The sequence below is a fragment of the Rattus rattus genome, chromosome 1 (genome assembly GCF_011064425.1).
Source record: "Rattus rattus isolate New Zealand chromosome 1, Rrattus_CSIRO_v1, whole genome shotgun sequence".
NCBI classification, from domain to species: Eukaryota; Metazoa; Chordata; class Mammalia; order Rodentia; family Muridae; genus Rattus; species Rattus rattus.
The window spans coordinates 110,371,598-110,383,608 of NC_046154.1; the positions used below are offsets into that span (position 1 = coordinate 110,371,598).

At 38.2% G+C, this 12,011-nt stretch overlaps 1 protein-coding gene across 2 annotated transcripts in view; it reads right to left on the minus strand.

Annotated features, from left to right (window-relative positions):
- Positions 1 to 2,476: 2,476 nt before the first annotated feature.
- Positions 2,477 to 12,011, minus strand: part of Casp8ap2 (caspase 8 associated protein 2) — a 35,861-nt gene continuing 26,326 nt past the window's right edge. For both annotated transcript variants that reach the window (XM_032904887.1, XM_032904895.1), the window contains 4 exons: positions 8,674 to 11,794; positions 7,135 to 7,234; positions 6,206 to 6,291; positions 2,477 to 3,084 (listed from right to left, as the gene is read on the minus strand). In XM_032904887.1, coding sequence (XP_032760778.1) covers positions 6,235 to 6,291; positions 7,135 to 7,234; positions 8,674 to 11,794 — 3,278 coding nt within the window. In that variant the 3' untranslated portion in view covers positions 2,477 to 3,084; positions 6,206 to 6,234. The remainder of the gene's footprint in view (positions 3,085 to 6,205; positions 6,292 to 7,134; positions 7,235 to 8,673; positions 11,795 to 12,011) is intronic.

Genomic DNA, 12,011 nt, shown 5'->3' on the forward strand with positions numbered 1-12,011 from the left:
CTCCAAAGCAGCAGCCAATGATATATATTTGTGGAGAGTGTCACACAAAAATGAAATAAAATTCAGGAATCCAATCAGATGCAGAGAATGTGGATACAGAATAATGTACAAGAAAAGGACTAAAAGATTGGTGGGTTTTGATGCTCAAAACCGGGGAATTCAGGAGTGTCTTCATTCATACATTTGCCCCATCAACGTTTCTCTTTATTGTGTACCTTTTAACTTAGTTTATTTAATAACTACAACTATCTATGGTTTCATTTTAGAAAGGCAATTGTATTTTAATAATTCGTATAAAGGAAATTTTGGTTCAAAAAGTTATTTTAGTACTTTAAAAACGTTTAAGATGTCTTACTGTCTTTAGTACTTACAAATGTCAGCATATATCTAGATGTATTCTCTCACTTGGTACTATGTGGGTTTATTTCTTCTTTTAAAGATTTATTTATTTAATGTAAATAAGTACATTGTCACTGTCTTCAGACACACCAGAAGAAGGCATCAGTTCCCATAATAGATGGTTGTGAACCACCATATGGTTGCTGGGAATTGAACTCAGGACCTCTGGAAGAGCAGCCAGCACTTTTTTTTTTTTAAATTGGGTATTTATTTACATTTCAAATGTTATTCCCTTTCCTGGTTTCCTGTCCACAAACCCCCTAACCTCTACCCCTCCCCTTCTATAAAAGTGTTCCCCTCCACATCCATTCCCTCTTACCACCCCCGACAATCCCCTACACTGAGGGTCCAACCTTGGAAGGACCAAGGGCTTCTCCTTCCACTGGTGCCCAGCAAGGCCATCCTTTACTGCATATGTAGTTGGAGTCATGGGTCTGTCCATGTGTACTCTTTGGGTAGTGGTTTAGTCCCTGAAAGCTCTGGTTGGTTGGCATTGTTGTTCTTATGGGGTTGCAAGTCCCTTCAGTTCTTTCAGTCCTTTCTCTGATTCCTCCAACGGTGGTCCCGTTCTCAGTTCAGTGGTTTGCTGCTGGCATTCGCCTCTGTATTTGACATGTTCTGGCTGTGACTCTTCAGGAGTCTATATCTGGTTCCTGTCAGCATGCACTTCTTAGCTTCATCCATCTTATCTAGTTTTGGTGCAGCCAGTGCTCTTAACAATTGAGCCATCTATCCAGCTTGGTTTATTTCTATTTAAACTTTTGTTGGTCTATTATTTCAGTATCAGCACATCTATTTCTGTCCTCTATATTTCTTAAATATGCTTTCGTTGGCTTCCCTTTGGGAGTTTCTTGACCTGAATTTTTCAGCTTACTCATTCTTTAAAATTACTTTCTTTTTATAAAGATTGGTTGTTAAGAGTGCTTAACATGTTCTTTCAGAGGACTCAAGTTCTTAACTATTGAGCTATGTCTGGAGCCCCTCAGTATCTCTCCTCTCTCTCTCTCTCTCTCTCTCTCTCTCTCTCTCTCTCTCTCTCTCCCTCCCTCCCTCCCTCTCTCTGTCTCTGTCTCTCTCAGACAGGTTCTCGGATCTCATTATATATCCCTGGCTGCCCTGGAATCTGATATATACAAGAGACTGGGCCCAAATTTAGACTGCCTCTGCCTCCCAAATGCTATGATTCAAAGTGTCTGTTGCGGACCTTCATTTTTAGGTGCACCACATGCAGGCAGAAGCCTGTAAATGCCAGAAAGGCCCTGGATCCCCTAGAACTGCAATTACAATCACAAGTAGCCATGTTTTTGCTCTTTGTTTTGGTTTCTCTATGTAGCCTTGCTATCCTGGAACTAGCTCTGTAGACTACACTGGACTTCAACTCAAGAGATCTGCCTGGCTCTGCCTCCTAGGTACTAGGATTAAAAATGCATGCAGCACCACTTTTTGGTTCCTGAGCAGCCATCTACTTGCTGGAACCCATAACTGGGTCCTCTTCTAGAGCAGTGTCCTAGCTGGTTTTATGTCAACTCAAAACATGCTAAAATATGAGAGGAAGGAACCTTAACTGAGAAATTACCTCTATTGTAATTGGGCTATTAATAAGCCTGTACAGCATTTTTTAAATTAGTGATTGACATTGGTGGACCCAGCCAATTATGATTCCAGCCCAAACCAGGCTGAGCAAGACATGAGGAGCAAGCCAGTAGTTTTCATGGCCTCTGCATTAGCTCCTGCTCTAACTACTTTTGATGATGAACTGTTATATGGCACTGAGTGAAATAACCCTTTCCTCCCCAGCTTGCTTTGGCCATGGTGTTTGATCTACAAATAGTAACTCCAAGACAAGCTTTTAACTCTCATCTCTCCAGCCCCCCAGTTAAAAAATATTTTAAGTGTAGGATTATCCTAGTTATCATTCTTGCTTTAAAATCTTTTCTTTCAATTTAATGAGGCCACCCTCAGTAACTGAGCTGGTTACACTCTCATTGTGAAATACTTCTAAGAGTTCCCCACTCTCCCTTGGAATTTTAACCTCTTGAGAAATCATCTAAACACCATAAAAGCATACTAGTAAAAATAAAAAGGACTTTACATGTTTTTATTATACATGACTAACTGAAAGGAAAGTTTATACAAAATATTTTATATAGATAAAAAAACCCTTGGCTAGCAAAGCCATTCATGTGCATACATACACTCAAGACACATACACTCATAGTATTTTACATTACAATAATTATACATATATACAAATATACTATTTAAATTATTTCACAATTTTCCAAAATGAGGCAATTATAAAAACAAAAATGAATAGAAAGGTGAACTAAATAGTCATTACATTTAAAATGCTACAAAATTGTTTTTTAAAATCTAAAGAAGTTATTTCATCCAATATCAAAACTAAGGTTTCAGTATTACATTGAGGTTGCTTTTATTCTTTCATTTGATAACAACTTTTAATGATTAAAAATAAATATTCTGACCAATAACAGGAAAGTGAATCAGACTGTTGATCTGAATAAGCCAAGCACAATGACCAGGAAAGTAAAAAAAAGGTAGATGATCATCTAGTCACCAAAACTCAGACAAAACCTCCACCTAGTTCCCCATTTAAAACACGAGGAATCGAAGCTTCTTTGTAGAAGAATTATCAGTGAGGCACCATGAAATCCAGCAACTCATCTGTAATGGAAGAAAATACTGACATTATAATTGAGATTTTTTTTGAGACAGGATTTCTCTGTGTAACAGCCCTGGCTGTCCTAGAACTCACTTTGTAGACCAGGCATGCCTCGAACTCACTTATTGGCCTCCAAAGTGCTCCTGGGAGCAAAGGTGTGTGCCACCATGCCTGGGGGTTTCCTGGTACACCCACTTTCATAGTGTTACCTTCTAAATCAGCTAAACTTATAATACTGGTTTATACAGAATCAATGTGCTAGCCATGAATATACTAATTTTTGTTCCCAAGAATTAAATGAAGCTATAATGGTAGGGATTGGAAGGGGAGTAGAATCAGACATAGCTAAAAATGAAATAACCCGCAACACACAATATGTGCTATTATGCTGGCCAGAGGATAGACTGAAAAAAAAAATAAATAAAAAGAATACTATTTTAAAAGAACATTAACCTAAAATAAATAGGGTTTTGTTTGTTTGTTTTTTAACTTTTTGGAGATAAGTCTTATGTAGCACACACAGGATGGCCTTAAACTTGTTCTGTATCTATTGCCTAACCTTTCTGTCTCTTACTTCCCCAGGTGTTAGGACCTAACATAAGCATGTGGTACAAGATGTGGTTCTTTTCTTTCTTTTTTCTCTTTCTTTTAGAGAGGGTCTCATCATGTAACTCTGGCTGGCCCGGATTCAAAATATCCTGAGTGCTGGTGTTAAAGATAAGCAGTACAAGCCCAGCTACAGCTAATTCCTTTTTAAAAAAAAAAAAAAAAATCAATTTTATTTATATTGGTGTTGTGTTCTGCGTAGGCGTATCTGTGTGAGGTTGTCAGATTCCCCCAGAGGTGGAATTACAGACAGTTGTGCACTGCCATGTGTGAGTGCTGGAATATGAACCCGGGTCCTTTGGAAGAGCAGCCAGTGCTCTGAACCGCTGAGTCATCTCTTTAGCCCCTGAAGTTAATTTCTAAAAGACAACAATGCCATTGCACGACTTATACTACTGTTTAAAAGTTCTTTAGAGTAATTAGTCCTTGAAATTGTCTATTATTTTTAAGTCTTATATTCTGAATTATACAAATTAAACTTATAGAAATTAAATTTCACAATAAAATACTAAGTATCTTTTGAAGATCTCACTAGCATATTAATTGTTTTACAAGGACATGGATATTAAAAGATCAGACATAGTAGGAACTAAATTAGTAACTCAAAAAATAATGGCCTAGAAATGGAAATAACTCAAAAATATTTAGAGCCCTTCATGTAAGATATGTATTCAAATGTGACTCTTTCTTACCACAGGTATTTATTTATAGTGCAGGAGGAGGAGGAGGGAATGTTGTGTGTCACAGCATAGTTGGGCTCAGAGGAAACATCCTAAGTAGAAGCTGGGTCTCTCCTTCTACCAAGTGGAGTCTGGGGATCAAACTCAGGTCATCAGGCTTGGCAGTCAGCGCCTCTATCTACTGCGCTATCATAACAACTCCCAATAAAATTTCCATTTAGTCTTAAATCAAGCTTAATTCAAAATTGGATTTTGTCTGAGGTAGTTTTGTTTTGTGAGACAGTCTTACACTGTAGCCCAAACTGACCTTGAACCATGCAGTTCAAGGTGGCAGCAAACTTGAGCAGATCCAACTGCTTCAGATTCCCAAGTGCGGGAATCACATGAATGTGCCACCATATCTAGTTTTAAAATTTAATGCTTGCATTCAATTATTTTTGATGACAAACTAAAAAATACAATGATACATTAAATACTATGGTAGTTTTTCCTTCCATAAAAACTGGAGATGGCTAACTAGTGAAGCGCATTTACTGCTCTTGCAGAGGACTCAAGGTCAGTTCCTAGCACCAACACTGGGTAGCTTAAAAGCACCTATAACTGACTGCAGGCAATTATGACATTTCTGGCCTCCAAGGACACTGGCACTCATATACAAACCAAACACAGACACACAAGCATACATATAATAAAAATAAAAGGAACCTAAACAAAAAGAGCCCACAAAACCCAAGATACTCAACTGTCTGCAGTGTTTCAGAAAAAAAATTGCTGATAATTCAGGTATCATTGCTTTAATCAACCCACATAACATGGCTTAAACCAAAGAAACCCAGGAGACATGACTTCAAACACTACGATAGTTCACTAAAGCCAATCTTGTCATGTATAGAGATGACACAGATTCATGTCTAGGAATATATGTTTTATATTAAAACAAGTACAAGCGGCTTGATGGCTGGAGAGGACTCAGTGGTTAAGAGTATTTGCTGCACCAGACATGGTAGTATACAACTTTAACTCCAGGAGTGTAGCCAGAAGACTCTCAGTGAGACATGTGGGCCAGCCTAGTGAGTTCCAGGACAGTAGTAGGGCTACAAAGAGAGAACCTGTCTCAAAAAAATTTTCCTGCTCTTTTAGAAGATGCAGATTGGATTTCTAGAACCAACAGGGTAGCACAACTCCAGTTCTAGCAGATCTAACACCCTCTTCTGGCCTCCTCTGGTTCTAGGCATTTGAATGGTACATATACACACATGTAGGCAAAACGTCCAATAAATACAATTAAAAAAAAAAGGGAGGCTGGGCATGGTGTCACACATCTTTAATCACCAACTCAGGAGACAGAGGCAGGCAGAGCTCTTGTATTCAAGGATAGGCTAGCTGGTCTGTACAGCTAGGCCCAGGGCAGAAGGTGCTACATAGTGAGACCCTGGCTGTGTGTGTGGAGGGGGTGGGGGTGGGGTGGGGACAGACCAGATTGTATAATAAACCTAGTGGTTAAAAAACATTGCTGTTTTTCATTCGTTGTCTATAGAAAAATGTTTTGTGATGGGGTATAGTTTAGTGGTAGAATAGTTGTCTAATAAATACAAGGCACTGAGATTGATCTCCAGCACTATTGATAATTAATTATTATAATGGATTTCAGCAATTAACAACTTATCCGCAAACACTAAGCTGAGAGGCCAGCCCTACTCATCTGGTCTTCACTGGTACTCACTACAACAGCCCTGCAGATCAGGAAACATTAGCTACTGTAAGCATCTTCACACCACTACTGTGATCTCCAATGATGAAGGCTGTGACAAGTACAAGGACAGGGCCTAGCACTTACAGCATTAGCATCCTGCGATGGACCCACTACTACCTGCATTTTGACTTCTCAAAAAGCTTTTTCAGTTGCTGGAACCTCTCTGAAACCTGAAAAATAAAAAAAAAAACTATTACAAATATATTCATTTTTAAGGCTGTGATGACTACTTTCATAAAACATACAAAAGAATTATCCTAAATAATAGAGACATAAAATAATGTTTAGAAAAATAAAACATCTTGGGGGCTGAGGACATATCTCATTTGACAGATGCCTGGCATATGTAAGGCTGGAGTTTAATCCCTTGTACTACATAGACTAGGCATAGTTGTGCACGCCTTTAGTCCCTGGTATCTTTAGGGAGACAAGAGAATCTTTGGCTCTATAGTAAATTCAAGACAAGCTCGGGCTCCTCAAGCCTTGTCAAAGTCAGTCTGTCTATACACACACACTCCTTTTGCTTTAATTCTCAACACAAAAATCTTATTTAATTAATAAGAAAACACCACTATCAAGTTCCTTGAAATGAAATAAATATATGGATGGGGGATTGGGATCATTTTTGTCATTTCTTATACAATCAGGTGGCTGAATACTACAGGAAGCAATTATTTTTAAGCAAGTTAGCCAATAAACAGCTTTTGTCTTTTAATAGGTTAACAATTAAATGTGGTGCTGGGTAGATAACTGATGTTTCAAACTGTTTCATAAATAGAATATACTTTGAGTTTTATATCAACTTTTAAAGAAAAGTAGATCATGTTGGGCATGGGTTTTGCACATCTTTAATCCCAGCACTCAGGTATAATGATCAAAATCAAGATCAATGGTAGCAATCAATGTGGCTCTGGGTTCAATCCCCAGCATAAAACTAAGTAAATTAATAAATCTTAAGTAAGTCCTATAGCAATCACCTGTGATCTAATCAAAATATAAGAACTGGTAAGTACCTGATTTGGATTTTTATTCAGTTTGACAGCCAAGTGGGTAAATGTTTTCAGGGACGGCATTCTTTTCTGACATTCCAGTAAAATTTCCCTGTCGTCATTTCTGAGGAGGAAAGGTTGTTATTTAGCTATTACATTGATATAAAAAGATAATAAACTTGACTGCTTTCTTATCTTTCAACAGGTTCCCACTTTTAGTAAAATGTATATTAATATATATACATGCCAAAACCAACAACACTATCAATGACCCATATTTTCCCAAAATTTCTATAGTGAAGATACCAAATAATTTTTAATCTCTCCTCCTCCTTGCTCTTTAGGTCAAGAAACAAGCTAGGTCTTGGTAACCTTCACAGAGAACTTCTGTCTCCACCATGCTTCCACCCAACTTATTTTTCTATAGAGAAAATAAATTTTAAAAAAGTAAAGTATATACTAAAATTACAAAATACTTACTTAGCTTAGGTGTTACTTAAGAATGTTTTTTCTTTTCTCTTTTTTTGGGGTAAGAGAGGGTCTTTTCTATATAGCCCTAGAATTTTCTATGAAGACCAGACTGTACACCTGAATGCTGGGATTAAAGATGTGCAACAGCCGCACCTGGCAAAATCTACTTTTCTTTAAAACTTCACATAAAACTAAAAGTGCATTCTATTTATAAGACAGGTTAGAAACACCCATTATGCACATTCCCTACTAAACCGTACTTATGAGAATTTCTTTCCAAATGAAAGAAGTTTTTTCTTAAAAAAAAAAAAAAAAATAGAAATAGCAAAGTTGGAAATAATGCAACCCAGTGTGGAGTTTTATGATCTTCATACCTGGGAAGCAGAGGCAAGGAGATTCTAAGCATATGCTACAGTGAGACCTACTCTAAAGGCAAACCAGCCAGCACACACCTTTAATCACAGCACTCAGGAAGCAAAGTCAACTGGATCTATGAGTTCTAGTCTAGTCAGGGCTACACAGTGAGATTATATCTCAAAACCAACCCAACATACTATAAATAGCTTGATTAAGACTAGTCAGTCATTCATACCACTGAATAAAAGCTATTATTCTATTCTACACCATAGCTAGTTTGTGCTTAAAAAAAAAGAAAGAAAATAGAAACTTCAGTCAATTGCTTTTTAAATTGTGTTGTGTGGGGTGTGTGTGTGTGTATGGGGGGAGGGAGGGAAGGAGGAAGGGAAGGAGGGAGAAAGACAGAGAGAGAGAGAGAGAGAGAGAGAGAGAGAGAGAGAGAGAGAGAGCGCGCACAGAAGCTCAATATTCTCAGAAGCCAGAGACACTGGTTCTACTGGACCTGGAAGCGTGAGCCAGCTGATGTGGGTGCTACGAACCAAAGTCACATCCCATATAAAAGCAAGTGTTTCTAACCACTGAATCACCTCCCCAGCCCCACTTTGGACATTACTAAAGAAATCAATCCATCACGTTTCTTATTTAGGATGCAGTAGAATCCCGGGGAAATGTTGGATTAGACTGCCCACGTCTCATTCTTTTCTAATGATTTAAAACATTTCAGAAAAGTCTTACCTTGTCCATGAAACTATAATTTCTCCTTTCTTTTTGATAACATTTTTTGCAGAAAGGCTTCCTGGAAAAGTAGCAAGTGCTGCTGTTGAGCCCTTCACCTCTGGGTTGACCTCTGATGACGAGGATGTGTCACTTACTGCAGGTTCCTTCTTCTTGCTGCCATGCTTTCTGTGAGCATCACCATTTCTATCAGAATTAGGACTAAGTCTCTTGGTCTTTTCACTACTTAAGTCCATGTCCTTTCTTTGCTTTTTCTGAGAAGAGTGACTCACAGCAGGACTGTTCTTTCTCTTCTTGTGACCATTCCCCAGAGTCTCAGGCAACTCTAAACAATCCGACTTTGATGGAGGCTCTGACTTTAAAGTGTGTCTCTTTACTTCAAAGGAGCCAGCAGACTCTGAGGTCAAGTCAATACAGGTTTCCTCAACAGTACATTCTAAGGAACTGTTTACCTTCCCCACTTTTCCTTCTTTGTGGTTATCGTCATCTATACATATTACCTGGCATCCCATACCTTCAACAGTTAACACAGGTTCATTACTTTCGTTTTTACTCTCATTTGAAACATCATGTGTCAAATCAATAAAAGCATCTACAGCATCATGCTGTAACGAAGTACACGTTATCTGTGCATCTTGATCTAAGTTGGGTTTAGAATGTTCCAAGTGATCGATATCTAAAGCTGTTACATCCATTAGCTCCAAGCTTTTAGTCTCAGTGGCTGGATCTTTTGTTAGATCTATGTGTGTATTAGGAAGATGATCATCAACAGAGTGTGCATTTTTTTCCATTGAAGGCAATTCTTGAAGGCTCTCAGAAACTTTTGGTTCCCATACTTGATGCAACTTAAAGCAATCATCAACCACTTGATCACAATGAACCACCTTATTTGAAGCATCTTTAAGAAATTCGTATATATCTGGAACCTGTGTTTGTACTATAGAGTTCTGATCTTCATGAGTTGGCTTGCTCTTTTCAATACTTTTGTCGGAATTTTCCAAGTCCTGGACAGGGTTTAAAACTGTACTCTGAAACAGGGTAGGTTCTTTCTCTGCTGCCCCATCAGCTTCTTTTCCAGTTCTAGGCAAAGGTGTCAACAACTCCTCAGCTACCATACCATGTTTAAGGCCAGGGGAGGTAGATGGTGTTGCACGCCGTATTTTCACAATGAAATGATCATTGGACTTTTCCATAATGACAGCATGCATGGGAAGATTAGGGTGGTACTGAAAGCCTGAAGCAACAGACCGGCTTGTCCATGAGGAACAGCTTGACTTACTGCTTGAGTTATCAGACTCTAGAGCTAAATGAATGTCCTGTTCAGATGCATCTTCTTCCTCAAGCAAAGCATCCTCACTAAAATGTGCACTAATAACTTCTTCAGGAGTTGAAGTTGACAAAACTTCAGGCTTTAAGAAACTCAAATGGCCATCTGACTTCAGAGGTGACGGTACTGTTAAAGAGACTGCAAGATCTTCTAAGAGTATGGAAGAAATGCAGGGCTTACTCTTTTCTGAGCTGTATACATTATCTTTACTTAAAGCAAGGTTAGAAGATACTTCAAACATACAATTTTCATCTAACACATCAGGATGAACTGGCAGTGAAAGCCCTGAAGATAGAGACGGGCCCTTTTCAGATGATAATAAAGACCAATTATCATCACTGATCACCTTTGGACAGAGAGAAGCCACCTCTGAAACTAGCTCTTCTGTTGTACAAGCTGGTGCAGACTCACACTTGAGGCTCTCTAGCAGCTGTTTCTCTGGAGTCTTTAATTCCCACTCCGCTTTTTCAGTGCCACCTGTGTCCAACAGATCAGAACCTTGTAGCAAACTTTTAAATATCTCACCCATCTGTGCGTCACTCACTAAGTTAAAAGTAAGGCTGGACGCCTGCTGCTCGGTGAGGATCTCAAAGCCCCGCTCTGACTTAACGCAGGCGTGCTGTGCCGCCGGTGTCCCCTCCTCCACATTGCCTTCAGTTTCTCCTGGCCTGGGGGTACTCGGGCAGTTCATTCCCAGAAACTGCTCTTTACATTCAGAGTTCTTTGTATTATTATCAGTGCAAGTGCTAAAAGTTCTTTTCACATCATGCTTTACTGTAGTAGTATTGGTTTTATTTTGGTCTTGATGTTTTTCTTCAAATTTTTCACAACCCAGTGAAGATTTAAAATTTACAGTATTTTCTGATTTTAGCACTTTTTCTCTCCGTATTTCTTTGTTGTCCATTTTCTTCTTCTGACAATTTGAATGTTGGGCTCTCTCTTTATATTTTTTTCCAAGTTTTCCTTCACTACTGTCATTTTCATGGTTTACAGAATCACAAAACTTTAGTAGGATTTTTTTAAGTTTTTCAAACAAATAATCAAGTTGTTCATCCACAAACTTCCACAATTTTTTTTTCATATCTGTTTGTTGTTGTTCAAATAAACGGTCAACTATGCCATTCTTCTTTACTTGTTTAAGGTTAGATTCTATAACGTCACAAAGACTCTTCTGTAAAGTACTTACTGATTTACAGATCTTAGACAAATCAAGGTATCTAATTAGTGATGTGAAACTCAAAATTGCCGATTCAATAATTCTATGAAATTGTGTCAATGAAAATTTTATCTTGAATTTCATGTAATTTTTCCTTACATGTTTTCCTAGCAACCGTAACATATGCATAACTTCCCATACGGAGGAGGGTGAAAGAATAAGCGGAAGTATTTTTTCCAAGCTGGAGATGCTCATTGTTTTACTTTTCCTTTCGGTGTTTGAGGGTCTAGATTCATTTGATCTTTGGCTCCATGTGATTCTGTCCCGAGGGAGTTTTACAACTGTCCTCCCGTTATCCTTATGCACATGCACAGTGCTCCTCCTGCTTCCTGGGCTGATTTTACCTGGCGGCACTTCAGTAGAAGTTCTGGGTCTTGCACTCTTTTCCAAACGCTTTTGTGCTACAGATTCTTCATCATCACTTCTAATTTCCCCTTCTTCTAATTCATCTACAGACAAATTCTTACAGGATTCTGCTTCTGAACATTTGTCAAATTTGGGAACTGGTTTTTCATTTTCCTTATTTAGATCAGACTGACTCTTGAAGGTAGAAAGAGTTGAATTGGATGGAAACTCATCTGTGGAGAATAATAAATTAAAATCACATGACCACTGAGTCTTAGTCACATTTGACATTTGCATCCTAAACACAACAAACTAATATTTTAATAATATTAACTATTTCTCCTTTTAAGGCAAAATGTTAATGCTTAATACTTAAGTAATTTCTACTGACTTTCATCTCTTGTCTTACAAAGAATTCAAAAGGTTGTGATTCGGTGACAGAGCATTTGC